The sequence below is a fragment of the Suricata suricatta genome, chromosome 3 (assembly GCF_006229205.1).
Source record: "Suricata suricatta isolate VVHF042 chromosome 3, meerkat_22Aug2017_6uvM2_HiC, whole genome shotgun sequence".
In the NCBI taxonomy this organism is placed as follows: Eukaryota; Metazoa; Chordata; class Mammalia; order Carnivora; family Herpestidae; genus Suricata; species Suricata suricatta.
This window is the reverse complement of record NC_043702.1, coordinates 37,960,794-37,984,295: the sequence shown is the minus strand read 5'-3', so window position 1 is coordinate 37,984,295 and position 23,502 is coordinate 37,960,794. Positions and strand designations below refer to the sequence as shown.

The window sequence follows — 23,502 nt, the reverse complement described above, 5'->3', positions numbered from 1 at the left end:
AACAGGAGATATTTTTTAGCAGAAAATATGACTAAGTCATTATTTAAAAGCTTCTGTATGTTGGGAAGACTATTATGACACCAAGAATAATTATAAAAGTTTAAGTAAAAATAAGGCAAAATCCTTTACTCTAAAATGAATAGTACCAAGTACTGAACAGAATGCAGTGATCATACTGCTGGGGGCAGTATAACCAAACTTAACTTCCCTAGAAACCAATTTGGAAATATGTAACAAGACCTGAAAAGTGTTAACATTTTTTGTAGTCTTTCCCTACATCTTGGAATTGCCTAAGCAAGTAACCATAAATAATAGCACAAATTGAAATTATAATGATTGCGTATTGTGATTAAAACTCTACAAACAAATGCCTGTGAAAATCTTGAAACTGTAAGTAAGTCATTTTCTTCCACATGTGATAAAATGTGATTTTTGTTAACAAAAGGTTAAGATTTAGAATTGCTGGCTTTTATGTTTAGTTCTTTTTTCATTTTCCTCAGTGAGTAATTGCAGCTAGAGTAATTGTAGTTTGGTTTATTTAAGCATATTTTTAGTTTTATTCAATCAAAGTTTTACATGAATATAAAGTATTAAATAGTCTGTGAAGATTTTAGGGAAAAGGATAAATAAATCAGACCCTTGTCTTCCTTTTTTCACTTCTGCCTAGAGAGACAAGGAACTTCTTTCATTTCATTAGTTGATGATTTTGCTATTCACTGCCATGTGTCCAATGTGTCCATTAATTCTTGTTGATTTTCAACTTAGGTCAGTATTCAGTGAAGGGTGAGGATTTAGCCCTCTTCCCTCTATGTACCTTCTCCTATTTTCTATATTCCTGTTTTTCAGTACAATTATTCTGTAATTTTGATTTAGAACATTTATATTTTAATGACTATAAATGTTATAATACACAGCTATTACAATAAACTTATTTTTTCTTTCTTGCACAACTATGGTTTTTTTTTCTGGCATTAATACTTACATTCTTTTTCACCCATGTGCCTGTATGTCACCAAATCTATCTCACTTCTGTATCTGAATGTAGTTTTGTAAGAAAGGGAGTGTGCCTTAGGATGACTATGTTTATAGAAGAAATTGTAGTTTTCTTATATGTTGGACATTGTTAAACCTGATAATAAAGATGGATTGATAATTGATAATGAAATTGGTACTTTGCTACTAAAAATATCTTCAATATTTGGATTACATTTTTGTAAGATTTTGTTAAATGACAACTGAAATCATCACTTTGTTCAACGATTGAGAGGACCTTGATGGCTTAAAATAACTATAAGGACACCTAAAGTCACAGAAAGCTTCCAGGGTGGGGATGAAATAGCCTGTGTTGTCAGCATCATTAAAAAATGTTACAAAAATTTTTTTAAATATTATAAAAAGATTGCCCTGGACATTCTATAATTTTTTTTCTGTCTTCATGGAAAGGATCATTTTATTGGAACTGCTTATGGATAATAAGCTGGTGCAAAATAAGGGACACGTAACAGTGATAAAAAGGAAGAGTCAGGATGAATGTAGTGGTAAAAATTTGAGAGAGTGGCAATAACTATTCTTAGAATGAAGGCTGCCAGTGGTGAGTCAGTTAGGCACATGCGCCTCATTCAGTTCCTAAGGTTAACACGCTACGTCCTCTTCATGCTGTGTATTACGTTGGTTTGTATGCATTTGGACTGAAAGAGGTTGAAGTCTGTTTACTTAAAGAGTAATAACTAAAGTCGTAAACATTTTAGTAGCTTCAAAAGGCAATACAGTATTTTGTGACTGGGAAAAGCCATTACATTTACTAATGTCAGATCAAATATTCTTTGTATTCACAAGCAGCAGAACAGACACAGGAATATCATAGGTAGCTTTCAACAGTATGGTTTCAGGCTCTCTGAAATGAAAACTTGAAAAGCAGAGACTTGAGATAGACTTATTTTGACATACAATGAGAAAAATGTAGGTTTGCACATGAATGCTTAAAAACAATGAAGATGGATTGGATATGTTGATGCTTGATTTGCTGCTACATTGAATCAAAGCTCAAATATTTTTATTCTCTCTCTTGGTAAACAAATATTTTTATTCTCTCAGTAAAAGTGAAATGGTAGAAGCACTGAATTAGGCCCAAGTTCCATTAGAGTGTGTATCTAACTTTTTATATCTATCAATCTCATTCTTAATATTTCTTAAGAGATTGTTGGAACTGTGCTGTTTTGGAAAGAGCTACATTGGTATTCCAAACTAAAACTATGGAATTAGTAGGTTAGGTATCTGGTGAAGTGCGGGAATGAAAAACAAACCTTGAAGCTAGGAGGATTTTGGTCTTCCTGTTGAGAACTCTACTGAAATAATTTTATACCTTGAAACATTATTTTTTCCTTACGCCTTGAAAAGTTTCATAATGTCAGTGAAACTGGTATGTTGTGGTGATTCAAGTACTAGTGATTGGGTGCCTCTTGTAATCAAATCTAGAATTGGTCTTAGATGTACTATTGCTGCTTATGCTTTTAAATATTTTTGATAGTACTCTTTTAGAGGAATCAAAACAAAGCAAAACAAAGGGACATTTCTCCCTGCTTATATACTTTTTGAAAGTTAAGTGAAAGATACATAGAGTCACATCTAGTAGTACCGCTTTAGGTTAGTATATTTAATTGTTCTGAAAATTTATATATACTTCTTTTACAACCAATTTTATATACATTAGTTCAATCGATGGATAAATGTAGGTGCTTTTCCCCGTTTTGCAGGTTGGAAACAGTGATAGTACTGGGATGAATTTAGAGACCAAGGTTTATGGCCCATGGTTCTTCACTGTGTGTAAAACAAAACCACACACACAATCAATATTCAGCAGGGTCAGAAATGTGACTTAAAATGGATTTTTGTTATATTACTCTGAATACCTTGCACTTAAATACCATTTAACATTATAGGTAAAATGAAAAGCATTTAAAGGTTTTACCACTTAAAAAAATACATATTTTACTTGATTGCCATAATTACTGTGAAGTGGAACAGGGATTAATATCCCCCCTCTTTAAATGGTAATAACACCTAAAGAGGTTAAGTAATTTGCACAGCAACTCATAGTAAATGAGTTGGCAGAGCCAGATCTTTGAGATTCTTGATGCATAGTGTTTCTTCAGTATGCACGCAGTCTCCTTGCTTCTCAGCCATTTGTGTGCTGCCGTTGAATCACAGAGGGAAACTAAATTGATATCTACCAGTATGGATAAAGATTAACTTATCTGTGAAGATTAATTAAATTATTCAGTGGTATAAGTGCCAGTTCATATGATTCAGGATAAAAATAAAACTAATTTCTACCATTATTTAAAGAAGTCCTGTAATGAAACCCTTAAAAAAAAATGAAGTCCTTTATGAAACTGGGGTACTGTGTACATTTATAAAGTGGATTTTCACATTATTAACTTTAAAGCATGGTAAATTTGTATAATCTAGGTTGGGTGTTTTATTGATTTTTTTTTCTTTTGTTTTCTCTTTCATTGATCTTCAAAATACCAATCTGGAGCATTGAAATGGCTAGTTTTAAAACCTTGCTAAACAATTTATAGTATTTTTCCTACGATTATGTTGTGATTTTGTGTGTGTGTGTGTGTGTGTGTGTGTGTGTGTGTGTGTGTGTGTGTGTATGAGAGAGAGCAAACTGAGATACGGATAAAACTTCTGATTCTTTTCATTTAGTTTTCATTTTCCTTTTTAAAAATACAGCTTGAATAAAATTTTTTAAGTCAGATGTTGATTAGATCACACACAAGATCTACTACATTAGTTGGCCCTTCCAGTAAGAGCAACCTACTGTTGCAAATGGGATTATTTTAGTGTTTATTACTTATTTTTTCTTATGCCAAGCAATCATTTTGTTAAATAATCTATTGATCATCTTATTTACTTTTTAATGTTAACTGTAATAGGAGATCATTTGTTTTCCCTTTAAAAATGTTTTGGAAGTATATATTGGTAATTTTCTCACAGCATTCTGGTTTTATGGTACACAAATATGCTGCTGTTGTACAAAGAATTCTAGATATTCAAGTCCAAGGACTACCACAGACTTGAACTATCATCTTCATCATTTTGTATATCTTCTCTGGGTCTTAGATTTCTGCGTGTAAAATCAGACTGGTTAGCTAGTATACTTGAATATCTTTTTATCGTAAACTTTCTATGGTTCTATATGTCTATATGAAATATAATTATCTTCTTTAGACAAAATATAGAAATATAATTTTAGCAATTAGTGTATTTCAGAGTTCGTTCTTGATATAGGTGCTTAGTTTTATTTAAAAAGTTGTAACTTGGTACTTTATGCAGGAAAAGTTAACAATCGAAAGCCTATAATTAAAGATCTTTGTAAGCCTTTATAAAAGAGCATGGTATGGAAATTATCAGCCCTAATAACTTCTCTTTCTTTTAAGTGTAATCACATAGTTTGTTAAGTAAGATCCTTTGGTTACCAGTAATATCTTTTTTCTTTCTGGTTAAGAAATGGATTTTCTATTACATTATCTTTAAGTGCATGTGACACTAGTGAAATTAAGTCTATAGTTTAAGTTATGTTGATATCAGTATACTGGTTTTGAAAGTGTACTGTTATTATATAAGCTGTTATCATTGGGAAAATCAGGTGAACAGTGCATGGAAACGGAACCATTTTTACAACTTATTATCTTCAGTTATTTTAAGATAAAAAAATAAATTTATCTCTGGAGATAGTTAAATATAGGTCTGTTTCTACAAGCTGCATATTGCCGATTTGACTAATTGTAAATTGAAATATACTTTTTTTTAAAGATTTTATTTTTAAGTAAATTCTGCACCCAGCATGGGGCTTGAACTCACAACCCCCACATCAAGGGTTGCACATTCCACCCACTGAGCCAGCCAGGCCCCCCTGAAGTATATATTCCTTATATATACTTTACATAAGGCTTTAAAAAAGTATGTGTGTGTGTGTATATATATACATATATACACATACACACTTTTAAAAAGGATATATATTTTACATAAGGCTTAATAATTGTTTCTTCTGAAATAAAACACACCTCCAGCAAAGTACCCAAATGTTAAGTATAAACGTTGACAAATTTTCATGAAGCGAACACAGCCATGTAACCAGCACCTAAAGAATAGAACATTAATGGTATCCTGGATTCCCCTCATGATTCCTCCCTTCCACTTCCCATACCAAATTACAACCACCCTCTTCCCTAAATATGTAGTTCTGATGCTAATGTTGAAATGTAATTACAGGATGTATGATTTGTTTTGAGTAATGTGAATTTTACAGGAAACTATTCATGGATCTCTTTTTTTATTTGCACACAAAGCAAAATATTTCCATGAGAAATAGTATAATTGATTAGCACAATGATTGTTATTGTGAATTAACCTGACCCTTAATGTAGAAATTATACAATGATGGAATATTTAAACTTTTAACTAATGATATACTAGAAATCAGTAACAAAAGATGAAGTTAAAATTGAATGTTTAGTAGCAATGACTCTCTGTTCTCCAGAATCTGTTCCTCTCTGGTGCAGCAGGATCATTCATCGATATCTTGCCCAGAAGTCTTGGGTAAATAACTAGACATATTTGCTGAAGTGAAAAAGTAATCTGTTATAAAATTGACACATACTCAATGCACAGAAACTTAGAAAATTCCAAAACACAAGACACCATAGAATATCTTGCCTTGGGCAAAGCCCGAATCCTATAGAGGCCAATATTTAGGGTTGAATGATAAATGGACTTTAGCAACATTTCCTCCATTTCTATCTCAACAGAAAGGTTCCTCTTTGTGCTATTGTTAGAAAAGGATCCTTAGCGTCCATGGAATGCTTGAGAAACTCCTTAAGTTGCAGTAGGGGCTATATGTGCCAGTCTCCTTAGAGCTGATTGAGGCCATGTGACTAAATTCTTGCTATTGGAATATTAGAAGTGAAGCATGAATTCCTGCTTCATTTGCTGCTTAAGAAGAAATTTCTGTATCTGGACTTCAGTCCTTTCTGTTTTACCACTGACTGGGATAGCACTCATGTAAGGCTGATGTACCTGATTGATCGGAGCAGAGGTGCTCACAGACCTGGAGCAGTCATCTTGGACCTTTTTTTTTTTTAATGTTTATTTTGGTGGAGGGAAGAGAGAACGCATGCAAGCGAGGAGGGAGAGAATCTCAAGCAGGCTCCACGCTGTCAGCACGGAGCCCAGCGTGGCACTCGATCCTGTGAACTGTGAGATCATGACCTGAGCCGAAATCAAGAGTTGGATGCCTGACTGACTGGTGCCCTGTCTTGGACTGTTTTTGAGAGAGAAATAAACTTGAGTGTTTTTTAAGCCATTTCCCTTTAGGCAGACATTCTTTGCAGTAGCTGCTTAGTCTATGCTGACTAATTCATACTTCATCCAAATGATTTTCAAGCACACATTTGCTGTAGCAGTTCTAAACTAAAGTTGGAAAGTTTATGAATGATTTACTTAAAAAACACATAATACAGGTTTAAAATTACACTTAATGTCACTCATGTACTTGCATTCCTATGCTGTTCTCTTATATGTAAATAATTAGAGGAGTCAAGGTATTTAGAATTCTTGCAATAAACAAATTGAGTACTATACATTTAAAACATGAAAAATGACCATTTAAATCTCAGACCACCCAGTTTTTGTGTTTCATATGAAACTGATAACTGATAAGTTAATGGGACTAGTAAGCACAGCTGCAGCTTTTACCTAGATCTTTTATTTTGTTTGCTTTTAAATATCCCTGACTCTCCTCCTTGGTAAGGAAATCTGCACCGTTCTCTCTTGTGGCCTTGTCTTCTTGTTTGACTGCCATTCAAATAAACCCTTTCTTTGCTGTATGCTCAGTGTCTCAGTGATTGGCTTTGCTGCGTGTCTGGCCTACAAACTTGGGTTCAGTTACAAATTTGACAGGCCAACCAGGAGCTCCTTGCCTGTGGTTTGTTGGCCCCCAATCAGTAATGGAAGTCTGGTGGTGACAAGTCTAAGTAGCTGCCTTGGCTCTTCCTCCTAGGTACTGTCCCCAAAGCCCCACCCAATAGGTGGGCTTAATTTTGGGGGCTTAATTCTACTTTGGGGAAAGGAAACCATTTTTGGTTTGGACAGCTGTCTGTTGGTAAGTGCTTCACGTGCCATGCTTGGCCTTGGAGCTTATTTCTTCCTTCCCTTTGGTTTGGCTTCAAGTTTTTTCCTTTTACTTGATTACCTCCATATAGGGAGTGTTGCTTCTCTTAGCCTTCTTTTCTTGCTTAAGGAACGGCTAACTAGGAAGCCATGTGGTTCCGTTCGTGAAGCCTTACTTCTGGGAAGGAACCGGTGCTTACAAGAGGTACTATGGATTTCATTTGGTTGGTTTGTTACTTCAGCTTTCAGACAAAACTGGCCTTATTCTAATTGGAAAATGGGAAATGACAACTCAGGGCCCACATGTAGACCTTTGGGCTGTAGTTTCCAAAATCAGGCAATGTTTAGTTATAAATCTATGGAAAGAAAAAAATCATCTCTTTTTGTAACACTGGCCACAATATTTATTAGACTCCAGAAAAAAATGATTAGTTAATGGATCCATAAATTATAATGCCATCTTTGATTAAATTTGTTTTTTTGTAGGTTTTTAAATTTTTATTTGACAGACACAGAGCATGGATGGGGTGGGGCAGAGAGAGAGAGGTAGAGACTCCTAAGCAGGTTCCCATTGTCAGTATGGAGCCTGACTTGGGGTCTGTCGCACGAGCTGTGAAATCATGATCTGAGCCAAAACAAATAGTCAGATGCTTAAGGAGTTTTAATATCAGAAGTACTCCCGTAGAAGATTGAAATTTGGTTTTTCTATTAGAAATAAGTTTTCTTAGATTATTGGTCTAAATTTTTAAACAGAGGCTTATCTTTAATCTGCCTAGAAAAAACCCTCTATATTTGCCTTTAGAAAATCTCTTGTTGCCACCTTGACTAAGTTAAGTTTTGGAATGATCTGTAATCGTATTAAAATTTTTTTTACGATGTTTATTTATTTTTGAGAGGTAGACAAACCACAAACAGAGGAGGGGCAGAGAGAGAGGGAGACACAGAATTCGAAGCAGGCTCCAGGCTCTGAGCTGACAGCACAGAGCCCAACACGGGGCTCCAACTCGACAAACCTCAAGATCATGACCTGAGCCAAAATTGGAAGCTTAACCAACTGAACACCCAAGTGCTCCAGTCTGCAATCCTATTTTTTTTTAATTTTTTAAAAAAGTGTTTCTTAAATTTATTTTTAAAAGACAGACAGGGCAAGCAGGGGAGGGTTAGAGAGAGAGGGAGACACAGAATCTGAAGCAGGCTCCAGGCTCTGAGCTAGCTGTCAGCACAGAGCCCGATGCGGGGCTCGAACCCATGAACCATGAGATCATGACCTGAGCCAAAGCCGGACGCTCAACCAATTGAGCCACTCAGGCGCCCCTGCAATCCTATTTAAGCATGTTCTTTAGAACCTGATATTTCTGACTTTCCAATTCATTTATCTATCTATCTTTCTTCCTTCCCTTCTTTCTGAGACCGTGCACATACATGTGAGTAGGGTAGAGGGTCGGGGAGAGAGAGACAGGGAGAGGAAGAGGAAGAGAGAGAATCCCAAGCAGGCTTCACACTCAGCACAGAGCCTGATGCAGAGCTCAGTCTCCCAAACTGTTAAGATTATGACCTGAGCCACATTCAAGAGTCAGATGCTCAGCTGACTGAGCCACCCAGGTGCCCCCCAAATTCAACTTCTAAATGAAGCCTTTTGACTAAAGAAGCTAGTTTATTTGGTATATCAAATTACATGAGAAGTATTGTCAAAGAAGATGATAAACCTTCTTAGGTTGTATTGGATAGGTAAATGCTATAGCTGTTCCAGAAATTATATTAAATTCCTGGTGAATGTTTTCATATATCCTCATGTAATGTCATTACTTGTAATTTAAATTACTGAAGTGTCACAGACAAATTGCATTGTGATGACAAATAACTGATATCTTTAAGATCTTAAAACTAGACCATGAATTTCCAGAGCTAATAGGAAAACTGCATTGTTTTTTGTGGAGATAAAGGGGACTTTAGAGAGAAGTTATGTTTCAGTAGTACACCTTGGTGGATGTTAGATTGCAGTTCTTATGAACTATCTTTGAGTGTTTGTTGTTTTCCTAAAAAACTGGTCTGGATCCTAAATTCTTCTGTTTTTCTCAAATATCTGGCTAAGACTCTCCAAACTAAGGTTTCTAATTTTCTCCTTTTCTCTTCACTTGGAATCATTGAGAACTAACATTCCCCTTTTTCTCGAAGCCCGGCAAAACTGAAGCTAGACACCTTGAGGTAAACTTGAGAGAAAATTACCACAACAGCCCATGTTTAGGCAGTCTTCATACCTGTTCTGTATGGGCCACTCACATCACCAGAGACATACAGATAATTGAACAAGTTTATTCCAGCGGTCCTCATTTGACAGATCTGCCTTTGGAAAATCAAGATAATGAGATGTTCACAGAAGCAGTTTTAGGGATCAAGGATAAAGAAGAGCGCTGGATGCAGTGGTAACCAATCAGTTTATTATTCATTGCCAAGATCACCAGAAATCAGACTGCTTGGCTGCCCAAGGGAACAGGTGGGCATATCAAGCTGCCAAGCTGGCAATTCAGACAAAGATTCCAAAACCCTCTGTAATGGCTTTTGTACAAGACATAGACTTAACTAAATACCAACCCCAGTATTCTGAAGACCCGAGAAGAGCTGAAGAATGGCATTTTGGACACATTACTGGCACTAAAGGCATCTGGAAATACAATGAACAGGAGATAATCCTTATTCTAGAACATCTCATGGAAAAAAACAGTCCTATTCACCAAAGCACCCAAAATGGGAGAGATTGTTACTCTTCCATGGATCAAGAAGTACATTGTGGGTCCCAATCTTGAGAGAACTATCAGAAAGTCCAAAAATGTGACGTTTGTAATGAAAACCTGACTGGGTTCCCACCATTTATAAAAGGTATGCACTTAGAGTCTCAAACCTGAAGAAGACTGGCAGGTAGACTTTAGTATGATGCCACAAACAACAGGTAATTTTTGACATTTGCTAGTATTTGTAGACCCCTCTTACAAATTAGGTTGAAACTTTTCCATGCCATTCAGAGAAGGCATCAGAAGTTATCAGAATACTTCTAAACAAAATCAGTTCTAGATTTGGATGGCTGCTAACAATTTTGAGTAACAGCGGAGAGGTATATGTGGCAAAAGTCATTAAGGAGCGTCCAGTGTGTTGGGCAAACAATGAAAATTATATGCTTCGTGCGGAAATAGAAGATCAACTGAGAAAACAGAAAAATGAACCATATGCTTAAAAGAACTTTGGCAGAAATTTGCAGAGAGACCAATTCAACTTGGGGAAAAAGCCTCGTGGGTTGCCCTGCTTTGGATAAGAGTGGCCCCTAGTGATAAGCTTGGTTTAAGCCCCTATAAAATGTTCTGTGGAAAACCCTTTCTACATTCTTTTTTATGACTTAAGAGTTCCTGATGGGAACACATTAGGGAATTGGATACTATCAAGTATGTTCAATTTTTGGGAAATACTTAACTGCTATACATAAGTTTACTTCCAGCAGATTGATGTGTGCCCCAAAGATGTGTCCTTATACCACCTGAATCCTGGAGACTTGGTGTTATTGAAGACCTAGGAGAGCAAGCACCCAGAGGACCGACTCCAACCTTGTTGGAAAGGACCATCTGTGGTGCTGTTGACCACCCATTCTCCAGTGAAACTAAAGGGACTTAAGCCATGTATTCACCACACAAGTGAAGCTGCTTCCATAAGAATCCACAGGTTCCCTATACCCTCAGCAAGGAGAACATTGAAAAGAACCCTGCTTGGGTCAGCGTGCCTCTGCCTGACCTAAAAACTATTTAGAAAAGTTGGTTATCAATATTTTGTATTTTCCAATTGTTTGTAACCTTTCAAGCTTGGAAAGATAATTCCACCATTAGGATTTCTCTGACGTTGGTCAAGGCTGACAGTGTTTGTCACTGTTGGATGTATCATCCTGAGCCCAGCACAGGTACCACCAGAGCAACCCAGTAGTAACTGGGTTATACCTATAACCTTTCTCTGTCCCTTTCATCTAATTCAACTCACTTCGTCAGCTTAGAGTCAGGTTAATCAAGTCATTCAATTAGCCATATTTCTTGGTTTCAAATGATATCTTCAGTGAGTCTGCAGAATGAAACTATTGATCCTCCTGAATCAACAGGAGTGCTGTGTGCATCCTCAGGTTACATTTTGTAGGTGGATATACTTTTCTAGGGAAACCAAAGTACAAAAAATCTTGGTAATGCAGAATGTTGGGTTTCAGTCGGAATGTTGGAACTAAAGAATATTTCTAAATGAGTGCAGAAAGGTTCCAGTCTACTAACTCTGATGTTTGCCCCATTTCAGTTCAAAATAACTAGAGTGGTCATGGTCTCAGATCCCTCAAGAAGGAGGAATGATTAAAAGACAGTGGGGATTGAAACAGGTAACCATAGGTTAACAGGACTAGTAAGTGTAGCTGCAGCTTTTTATCCAGACCTGGTTTTGTTTGCCTTTAAACATCGCTGACTGTCAAGCAGGCTGGAGGCTTGCTCTCCCATCTTCTTGTCTTGTTTGATGACCTCTCAAACCCTTTCCTTGCCGTATACTTGATGTTGTTCAGCGATCGGCTTTGCTGCGCTTTGGACATGCGAACTTGTTTGGCTACACGTGGAGTCATATATTTGCCTGACCAAAATACATGTATGTTTTATTCCCACCACTGGTACCTTACTCATTTGACAGTGAGATAATGTGCACTGAATAAACCACAAGACATTTACATATCCGATGAATGGAGCAACACTGACTAAGGATATCTTCTTTCACTAGCATCTTCTATTGGAAAATCCAGGTAAACTGCAGGGAGTATAACTGCCCTCTTACTGCTTAATAGTGATTGTGTGAATTAACCATGCCTTTTCACCTTCATCAGTGCACAGGTAAAATTAGTATATTTTAAATGGTGATTTTATCCCTGATACTATATGAGAAACTATTCAACTGAAGTTTGAATTAAAAAGTTTAAAAAAGAACATCAAACTTAATGTAGTTTGGCAATTAAAAAACATTATAGACTAATTGTTGTTTAAAATTTTCAAGCCACATCTGTCACATAATTCTATCTAATTTATTCAGGAAACCATGACATTCATTTGACTGAAAGTATCATTTTAAGTAAATGAGACTGATTTATTTATATTGATTGTAGTTCTCAAACCTTAGCTATCTCACTGATTGATAAAACATTGCCGAGCCCTATCATCAGAGTTTGAGTAGGTCTGGGTAGGGTGCAAGGATTTAGATTTCTAACAAGTTGTAAGGTGACTGATGCTACTTCTGCTCCCACAACCATACTCTGATTACATGGTGAGAGGTTATATGAAATCTTTTCAAACTTAAGACTGCATAGAAGAATATAACCTGAATTCCATTATGCTGCTCTAACAAATAAATGTTTTCTGTTTCAGACCCACCCCTCCCCTTTTTAAGAAATAAAACATTGCAGATGCAATGCAATGCATTTGACTCCCTCTTCCTGAAAAGTAACCATTCCAGACTGTAATCATCCCCATGCTAAGTTCTTGCCACCTGTATATACACACCGTAAAAGTAAGATGTTCTGCATGTTTTTAATTATGTATAAGTGATAGGACATGTATCTTTTTGTACTTTATAAATTGTTTCTGAGATTTGTGCATGCTGTATCTCCCTTCATGGTCATATATTCATAACTGCAGTGTAATTTTTAATTACATAAATATGCCACATTTGTTGTATCTATTCCACTGATGGGTAAGTAGGTTTGTGGCAGGCACTAATGATTACATAATTGACTGCCATTCTTTATTTACCTCCTTTTAACTTGCTGTTAAACCCCCATGTTCTGTGAGCACTTCCTCTCATATGTAGGAGAGGTATCTTTCCATTCCTATGGGAATGACTATCTGTTTGTGTAAGTCAATCACAGTAATTTCTTCTTTTACCATTTACTGGTTTTGGAATGGGTATGTAATACAGTCCTGCTCAAATATATGTAAAGAGAAATCTGTGATGGACTTTAGGGAGAGATTTTTCTCCCTGGGTAAGAAGAGACATGAAGGCAAATCCTCCAGTTATGGATATAGTTGTGGAAAGATAAAATGGTTGTAGCAATAGCAGTCCCTTGAGACTCTGCAGGGACAAATTTGAGAGCCTGGGTTTGTGATCATGCAATAATCCTGGAGCCACCCATTTCTCCCAACTTTTTATGTGAAAATTTCCGTTAGTGTTATTTATAACCAAAACATCCTGCTTCAAGGTAATTAATATTTAAGAAAGAAACCAAAAAACAATACCGCAGTACAGATTCTTTTTTTTAAATATTTTTAATTTTAATTTTTTTTTTTTTGAGAGTGAGAGTACAAGCAGGGGAAGAGCAGAGAGAGAGAGAGAGACACATACACTTTTCACATTTAGGTCCTTGTTCCTTTTGGAGCTCATTTTTGTATACGAGGAAGAACCATTTATTCACAATCAGTACTATTGATTTTCTTTCTGAATTCTCTTGTCTGGTGCCTTTTCTGTTCCTGTGCCACTTCTGTATTATTTTAGTTAGTGTAACTTTATAAATAACTCAATCTTTATTACCTTGCTAATCTTTTGAGTTGTTTTCTTTTCCTTGGGTTTTTGCTCTTCATATGAATTTTTGGATAAGCTTATTCAGTCTCACCAAAGACAAATAGCTACTAATATTTTAATTGATGCTGAATTAAATTTTTGTATGTACACTTGGGAAGACTTACATATCTTATATCTCATCTATGTAGGTGGTGTCTTTCTCCAGTTTTTGCAGTTCTTTACTTTCCTTCCATAATGTCTTATACATTTCTTTTTTTTAATAGTCTTGTTCTATTTATTTCTAGAAGCCTTAAAATTTTTGTTATAAATTTTCTAATTGATTTTCACTGAAGAAAATTCTTTTTTCAATTTTTCAGTTTTTTCTTTTAGAGCTTGAGTGAGCGAGTGTGAGCCGGGAGAGGGACACAGGGAGAGAGAGGATCCCAAGCAGGCTCCATACTTAGCACAAAGCCTGACATGGAGTCAATCCCATGACCCTGGGATCATAACCTGAGCTGAAATTATGAGTTGGACACTCAACCAACTAAACTACCCAGGCGCCCCCAAATTTTATTTTTAGAAAGCTTTTAAATTTAAATACAGTATGTATACAGAAAAGTACACAGAGTATAAATACAATGAATTATCACAAAGTAGGCATATTTGTGTACCCATTATTCAGTTACCTCACTTTCCAGTTCTGTTCAAAAAGTTGTCATTGGGTTGCCTTCCTGGCTCAGTCAGTAGAGCATGCAACTCTTGATCTTAGAGTTATGAGTTCAAGCCCCATGTTGGGTATGGAGATTACTTCAGAATAAAATCTCTTAAGAAAAAAAAAGTCATTTAGTTTTATTCATTTTAACTTTATATAAATAGAATTATACATTATGGTTTCTTTAGTGATTGCCATCTTTTGTACATGCTCATATTTGAGATTTATGTTAATGTGTGAAGCTGTAATTTCATTTTCATTCCTGTATAGTATTCTTTTGTAAGATTATTCTACGAACATTTGACCCTTTTTCCTGTTTTAAGATATAATGAATGGTAATTGTGTTAATTTTCATCTTCATGTCTTTTGGTGTCCCTGTGCGTGCATTTTTGTTGAACGTATACCCAGGAGTAGAATTGTTATGTGAGTGTATATGCTTATGTTTAACTTCTGGGAGAGCCTGTCAAACGTTTTCCCAAAAGATGCCAATGTATCATCAGTCCCACCAGCAGTGCATTCAAATTCTAGTTAACTCCATATTCTTACCTCCATCATTTGTATTTTATTCATTCTGGTGAATATACATTAATACCTAATGTGATTTTCAGTTATATTTCTCTGATAAGTATTGAGGTTGAGAATCTTTTCGTCTGCTGGGTAATTTGGCTGTCTTTTTACAAAATGCCTGTTCAGACTTCCTGCCTATTTTTCCATTGAGTTGTCTCATAATTTTCATATTGCCTTGTAGAAATTCCTTATAGATTCTTGACTGGTAACATTGTGATAATCTTTTCTCAATCTGTGACTTGCCTTTTATTTGTATTTTTATTTTTTTATTACGATTTTATTTTTAAGTAATTTTTACACACAACCTGGGACTCAAACCCACACCCCCAATATCAAGAATTGCATGCTCTACTGTCTGATCCAGCCAAGCACACCCTCCCCTTTTTTACATGTCTGTGGCTTGCCTTTTTTAATCTCTTAATGAAATCTCTTGATCAGACCTTAATTTTTTGTACTCTACCTTGTCATTTTTTTTACCATATTTTTTTAATGTTCTATCTTGAAAGCCTTAAAGGTAATCTCCTGAATAAATCTACTTCTACACTTTTCAGTACAGTAGCCAGTAGCCACATGTGGTTATTGAGCACTTGAAGTGTGGCTAGTCTGAATAAAGATGTTCTGTAAGTGTAAAATACATGCTAGATTTTGGTGAATATAGTATTAAAAAATGTCAAAATCATATTAACAGTTTTCATATATATTATATGTTGAGATGATCACATTTTGTATACATAGAGAGTTAAATAATATGAAAATGACCTACTTTTCCTAGAAAAATTTAAAATTACATAATTGACTCACATTGCATTTCTGTATTCTAGAAGTTTGCTACCCAATAGAACTTTATGTGATGATGGACATGTTCTATATCTACACTGTCCAGTATAGTAGCCATGAGCTAAAAGTGTCCATTGAGCTTTGAAAATATAGTGAGGGTGATTGAGAAGCTGACTTTTTTTTTTGAGAGAGAGAAAGAGCGTGAGCAGGGGAGGGGCAGAGAGAAAGGGAATCCCAAGGAGGCTCTGTACTGTCAGCACAGAGCCTTACATGGGGCTTGAACCCATGAACCATGAGATCACGATCTGAACTGAAACCAAGAGTTGGACACTTAACTGACTGAATGACCCAGATGCCCCTGAGAAGCTGGATTTTTAATTGTAGGCAGTTTAAATTTAGCCATATGTGGGTAGTAGCTACTATCTTGAACAGCACAGATCTGGACACTCTATTGCTTTAACATTTTTTGTTTTAGATTTAGGTTTCTAATCTGTCTGAATTGATTTTATATATAGTGTGACGTAGGGGTCAAGTTTTATTTTTTCTTTCAAATGGAAATCAAGTTGACCAAGCACCAAGGAAGAGTGAATCTTTACTATTTTTAGATTTGTGCTTTGTTTCTTAGGTATATCTGTTTGTTCTTCCATCAAATACCATGCCGTCTTTAGTAGCTGGTAGAGTGAGTGTTCTTATCTTGTTTTTCGTGAGTGTCTTGGCAATTCTTGGACTTTATTGTTTCCACATAAATATTAAAAGTACCTCATCAATTTTCACAAGCTTTCTTTGGGGATTTTGATTGACATTACATTGAATCTATATCACATCCAATCATAAACATCCTATAGCCATTTATTTAGGTCTTTCACTTGTTTCAGTAATATATGATCTTTCATTTGTGTAAAGGTCTTGCACCTCCTTTGTTAGATTTATTCCTAGCCATTTGATACTTTAATGATACTGTTTTCTAATTTCAATTTCTATTGATTGCTAGTGTATAGAAGTAAAATTGATTTTAGGTTATTGTCTTTATATATGGCAATTATACTGAAGTAACTTATTAGTTCTTATAGATTCATTTGAATTTTCTGTATACCCAATCCTATGATTTGTGAATAATGAGATCTTTCTTTCTTTCTTAATTATTTTAAGTTTACTTATTTTGAGACAGAGAGAAAGCACACACTAGCAGGGGAAGGGCAGAGAGTGAGGGGGAGAGAGTCCCATGCAGTCTCTGTACTGTCAGCGCAGAGCCTGATGTGGGTCTCAAACTGAGGAACCTCTGAGATTGTGACCTGAGCCAAAAATCAAAAGTTGGACACTTAACTGACTGAACCACCCAGGTGCCCATCTTTCTGATTTTTATACATTTTATCATTCTGTTTCATTTTCTTACTGTACTGCCCAGGACCTCAAGAACAGAGATCATCAAACTTTTGTAAAGGACCAGATGAGAAAGAAGCCAACACTTTCTATATAAATATATAATAGACTCCTAGAGGTTTTCCTGAAAGGGAGTCAGAATAGCCTTATAGATGAAGTGTTGAGCAATTTGTACTCATTTGAAGGGTTATATACTTTTGATAAATCAGAAGGGGCAATTTTTATAGGGAATTGAAGGAAAGAATGATTTATAGTCATGAAAGAAATGTGGTAAAACATTTGCCTAGTAGATTGGCAGTTTCTGGAGAGTTTATGATTATTTTGAATGTGTCTAAGTATGAACTAATATTTGCCTCTCTTTTTAATTCCCTTTAGGAAAAATAGAAATGAAGGTACACATGCACACAAAATTTTGCCTCATTTGTTTGCTGACATTTATTTTCCATCACTGCAACCATTGCCATGAAGAACATGACCATGGTTCTGAAGAACATCACAGACATCGTCGTGGAATGACAGAATCGGAGTCAAGCAAATTTTCAGTGCTGGATGCTGAAAATGAAAAAAAATACTATATTGAAAAACTTTTTGACCGTTATGGTGAAAATGGAAGATTATCCTTTTTTGGTCTGGAGAAACTTCTAACAAACTTGGGCCTTGGAGAGATAAAAGTAGTTGAGATTAATCATGAGGATCTTGGCCATGATCATGTTTCTCATTTAGATATTTTGGCAGTTCAAGAGGGAAAGCATTTTCACTCTCATAACCATCAGCATTCCCACAATCATTTAAATTCAGAAAATCAAACTGTGACAAGTGTATCAACAAAAAGAAACCATAAGTGTGATCCAGAGAAAGAGACAATTGAAGTATCTGTCAAATCTGATGATAAACATATGCATGACCGTAACCATCGCTTATGTCATCACCATTGTTTGCACCACCACCTTGAGCATAACACCACTCGCCATTTTCCTAATGATTCCATTGCTCACAGTGAGCGTGGGGAGCCTAGCCATGAACCCTCCACAGAGACCAATAAAACACAGGAACAATCTGAAAGTAAGCTACCAAAAGGAAAGAGGAAGAGAAAAGGGAAGAAAAGTAACGAAAATTCTGAGGTTATTACGCCAGGTTTCCCCCCCAACCATGATCAGGGTGAACAGTATGAACACAATCGGGTTCACAAACCTGATCGTGTACATAACCCAGGTCATTCTCACGTACGCCTTTCAGAACATAATGGTCATGATCCTGGTCATGGACACCAAGATCTTAATCCTGATAATGAAGGTGAACTTCGACATACCAGGAAGCGAGAAGCACCACATGTTAAAAAAAGTGCAATTTATTCAGCTGCTACTCACAAAGATCATAACGAAGATGACCGCCAACATGAGGTAGGTGTGACAAGATGACTGCTCCATAATTCTCAGATAATTGTGGAGTATTTTAGGTAAAAAGAGAAGTAACAGTGGAGAATTGTCAGTCATATTCAAACTTATTTCCAGGTAATGTTTTGAACAAAATACTGGAAGATATTAAAAATGCTAAAATCAGATTAAAGTTTCTTATCTGGATTTTCACTTGCATTATTCTCAAGATTAGATCCCTCAAATCTAAATGTACAAAGGTGTTTAGAACACATTCGTTATTTTGCTTTATTGCTTATGACTTGTTCTGACTTCCCAAGTTAGTTTTCATTTTGTTACTGTTAGTCCATTTCCAGATATTTGAAAATTCAACCTATCCTGTTGGAAAGTGACTAGGCATTTTCTTTTACGTAATCATTAATTTAATGAAATAACTACAGAATGGTTCCTTGTCATTGATGTAGCTCCAAAGTCAGATATTTTGTATATATGGTAGGTTTGTTTTCTCTGTGTCACTTTATGATACATAGACTCTATTTCCTTACAGTTAATCTTTTCTGATGCCCTTTGACATATTTAGGGTGAATAAAAAAAGATAACTGGAAAGTCCACTAGTAATGGGATGGTTGTGCTTTCCTTTAAAATTTTCATATTCTTTGGAATACTTTTATGTTTGATTAATTCCTTCCTGATTTTTTTAAACTATTTGCCTTATACACATTTTTGTTTTATTTGCCTTATACACGTTTTTGTTTCATATCAACATTCTTGTTTAATTTTAATTTTTAGTACTCTTACTAATAAAGTTGAGAAAATTAAATTTATTTGTTCATATGTATAAAAAGCAGCACCATTTAATATGGAAAATGACCCTGCCCTTTGCTGTTTCTGTTTCTGTTACTGAAATATGTTTTGCATCTATGGAAATATCTTTGTGTTTCTTCCCTGGATAAGTAATCAGATACTGGTTTTTAGCAGTTATAAACACTGATTTTGAAATCACTTGTATTTTAAAATCTTAGTGTATTTGTAAAGAAGTGATTTTATGTATTTGTTACTTTAGATGATACCTTAGAAGCTTTTGTTGACATTAACCAAGCATTATCATATTCTTTCTGCCAGACTTGTGGGGTCTGTATCAGTCAGATATGTTGTTTTATATCCTCACAGGTCTGATGCATGTTGGGAATTTTCTCAGGATTTCTAGAAATGTTCTGTGCACTAGATAAGGAGTACCTCATGTTAAGAACTGAGAAGAATCAGTTTTTGTTTGTATGTTTTGATTTTGTTTTTTATACCATAAGTAAGATCATATAATGAGGTAGCAAGTCAGTGTACAAGCATACAACTGAAGTGTATTATGTGTGGAGAGAGAGAAAAAAACAAAACAAACACTACCATCCTTTGCCTTCCTTTTAGATATTTGGTATGTGATAGGTTCAAAATTGTTGGGTATATGTTTTCTGCTTTTTGTTTTGTCCCTAAATGTACTGGTGGATGAAGCTGCATTCTTTTATCTTCCTCTTTTAGGCTAGAATTCCCCAATACAATGTTTTCCTGGGATACGTTAAGTAGTGAAAATATCTGTATTATGGTATATATATATATTTTAACCTTTTTTAAATGTTTATTTATTTTTGAGAGAGAGAGAGTGACAGATGGAGAGGCAGAGAGAGAGGGAGACACAGAATCTGAAACAGGCTCCAGGCTCTGAGCTGTTAGCACAGAGCCTGCCTAAGGCCTCAAACTCCTGAATTGTGAGATCATGACCTGAGCTGAAGTTGGATGCTTAACCGAGTGAGCCACCCAGGCGCCCCATCTTATGGTATATTTTAATATAAAGTTACTAAGGTACTTTGTGTCTCTGACAAGTCAGAATCTTGAGTGAAGATTGCACTTTGAATAGGGAGGTGATTTTTCTCCTCACCCCTGATGAATGTGGTTGTGAGTAATTTTTATCAGTTACTGAGAAAGTCATTGTCTTTCATGTACTAGAGTGGAAAAATGGCTAAAGTCCATAAAAAGCCTTAGGTAATGAAGTTCAGTATTTTTTCATCATAAATTCTTAAAGTTTTATTTGTAATAGTTATCTATATTACAGATTATTGTCATAATATTTAGAATATTTTTTTATTATATAGTAATTTCTTTTTCTGTATAATCTTCTTAATGTACTCTTACTTAATTTGTTTTATTGATTCCCTTGCAGTGCTTGAACGTCACTCAGTTGTTAAAATACTATGGTCATGGTGCCAATACTCCGATCTCACCTGATTTATTTACATACCTTTGCCCTGCTTTATTATATCAAATCGACAGCAGACTTTGTATTGAGCATTTTGACAAACTTTTAGTTGAAGATTTAAATAAAGATAAAAATCAGGTTCCTGAAGATAAGGCACATATAGGGGCATCAGGTAAGAAAGATTTAAGTTTTTTCCCCTCAAAATAGTCTCTGTACTTATTTTTTTTAATGTAATTGAATTAGAAAGTACTATAATTTCAAATTATTATCTTCCTTTGGGTGATTTTCAGTGTTTTAATCAGGCTTAAATATGAATATTTAAAAAGGATTGGGGCTAGACAAGAGGCACAATGCAGCTTACTTTCCCCTTTCTGGTATTATGGAGGAAAGTTTGGCTCTCGAGAGAGAACTAGATTAAAAAGGAAATTACAGGTTTGCAATAAAATGGATTTTTCTTGATTGGAAAATGTAAATATTGGGGCCACTAATGAAAGTCATTTGGTGTTGTATTTAACTTTTTAGCAGGGTTGAGGGCCTCTGATAAAAAGCTAAGATTAAGTTTATAAGGAAATAAAAAGGGAAGCTAGAATGGTAAAGCTCTATGAATATATCAGAAATGCCAATGATTGGCACATGAATTCATGGGCAGTTTTATAGAGAGCTTCAACAAAAGACTGAACCTGTTGTTAAAAATCTTTTTGGGCTTTTTTTTTTTTTAATGTTTATTTTTAAGAGACAGAGAGTGCAAGCAGGGGAGGGGGGAAGAGAGAGGGAGCCACAGAATCCGAAGGAGGCTCCAGGCTCTCAACTCTCAGCCCAGAGCTGGATGTGGCGCTTGAACTCACGAATGGTGAGATTATGACCTGAACTGAAGTTGGACACTTAATTGACTGAGCCACTCAGGCGCCCCATCTAGGCTTTTTAAAAACCATCTTAGGCGGGCTACATAGCTCCACTTTGATGTTCACAGGTACCTCCCCTTGAGATTTCCAAAAATTTCTACTCTGCAAAAACTTTGTTCTTCTTACTGAATCCCTTAAACTGTAACACCTGTTTTTTTTTCTATAAAATCTGAAAGTCTTTGATCTTTTTCTCTTATGGCTTTTGGTTTTATTTCCTCTTCTCCCCTTATATAATCAGTTGTCAAGTCCATTTGAGTCTTCTCTTATATGCCTTCCAACTCCATCCCCTCCATTATAGCTTTAGTTCAGGTCCCTCTTGGTTCTTGATTAAATTGTTGAAACAACTTCATAGCCTTCCCTTTCTAGAATACAAATGAGATTGTCTGACATAAGAGATTTTCTTTTTAGTGATACCTGACATCCTTTTGTTAACACACACGTATTGTAGGCACTCTTCTAAAGTCAGTGATTTTACTCTTCAGCAGCGGTTTTATAATGTGGAGAATGTTCTCCTTAGAACTTTCCCACAGTCTCAGAGCTAGTCTGTGATAATGCTGGGATTCAAGCTGAGGGAATTTAATCATTTTGCTATCCATGTGCTAAGTGTTTCACATTTTTTTTCCTTGCTAAGTTTTAACAAATTATTACATGAGGGAGCTATTATATGATTCTTGTTCTTACAGATATGGGAACTGTGGCATAGACAAGTATAGTAATTTGCCTACATTTCCCAGGTCTAATAAGTGATAGAGCCCACCACCCCTAAGGTTTGTCTGATAAATCCTTTGGTCAGTTAATAATTATGCTATTATCTACTAGATTTAGTTAATTCTGATATTACTTTTATGATTTTTGTCATATGTCTTTACAGTATTCAGTATTTTTTATTGGATCTCTAATATATTTTTTAAATTTCTATAGTGTTCATTTATTTTTGAGAGACAGAGACAGAGCACAAGCAGGGAAGGGCAGAGAGAGAGAGAAGGAGAAACAGAATCTGAAGCAGGCCCTAGGCTCTGAGCTGTCAACACAGAGCACGAACTCATAAGCAGTTGAGACCTGAGCTGAAGCTGATTCTCAACCAACTGAGCCTCTCAGGTGCCCCTCTAATATTTTTCTTTAGATCTTTTATAGTATAAGCAGTAATATCTATGAGAACATTGATTTTTTTTTTTTTTTTTGAGAGAGAAGGGCAGGTAGAGAGAGGGTGAGAGAGAATCCCAAGCAGACTCCACAGTAATAGCATGGAGCCCAATGCAGGGCTCAAACTCATGAATTGTGAGTTCATGACCTGAGCTGAAATGGAGAGTTGGAGACTCAGCCGACTGAGCCACTCAGGTGTCCCTAGAAAACATAGGTTTGAAGTGATGTGCTAGTTTTTTTTCTCCTATATTTTAGGAAACTGCATTATGCTATATTCAAATTTCAGAGTCCTTTACTTGACCAATCAGGCTTTCCAGGATATGATCCCTGCCTGCCTACCTACCTCTCCATCCTTCTCCTTCACCATTCTTTTAGTAAGCTCTTCCACACCCAATATGGGGTTTGAACTCATGACCCTCATATCAAGACTCAGGTGCTCTACTGACTGAGCCAGCCTTGTGTCCCCCCACCATTCATTTATTTACTCTCAGCCATAACTGTAACAAACTCCTAATGATAGATTATAGTGTTTTTCCCTCATGTATCTCTGCCTTTGCACATTCTAAACCTTTCTACTTGAGTGACTACTATGATTTCTCAAAGATTCAGCTCAAGGGTTAGACCCTCTGGGATAACTTATTAATCATCCTAGGCTTAATTAAGTCCCCTTCCTTG

The 23,502-nt window shown here is 35.7% G+C and overlaps 1 protein-coding gene across 5 annotated transcripts in view; it reads left to right on the top strand.

Moving 5' to 3' along the window:
- The window catches only part of SLC39A10 (solute carrier family 39 member 10), a 141,491-nt gene that overhangs the window by 81,255 nt on the left and 36,734 nt on the right, over nt 1-23,502 (top strand). For 2 of the 5 annotated variants that reach the window (XM_029934197.1, XM_029934198.1), the window contains 3 exons: nt 12,600-12,741; nt 17,540-18,564; nt 20,747-20,954. In XM_029934197.1, the coding sequence (XP_029790057.1) occupies nt 17,551-18,564; nt 20,747-20,954 (1,222 nt within the window). In that variant the 5' untranslated portion in view covers nt 12,600-12,741; nt 17,540-17,550. Of the gene's footprint in view, nt 1-8,793; nt 11,984-12,599; nt 12,742-17,539; nt 18,565-20,746; nt 20,955-23,502 lie in introns of those variants that run through there. The other 3 variants (XM_029934196.1, XM_029934195.1, XM_029934199.1) reach the window with 3 other exon arrangements.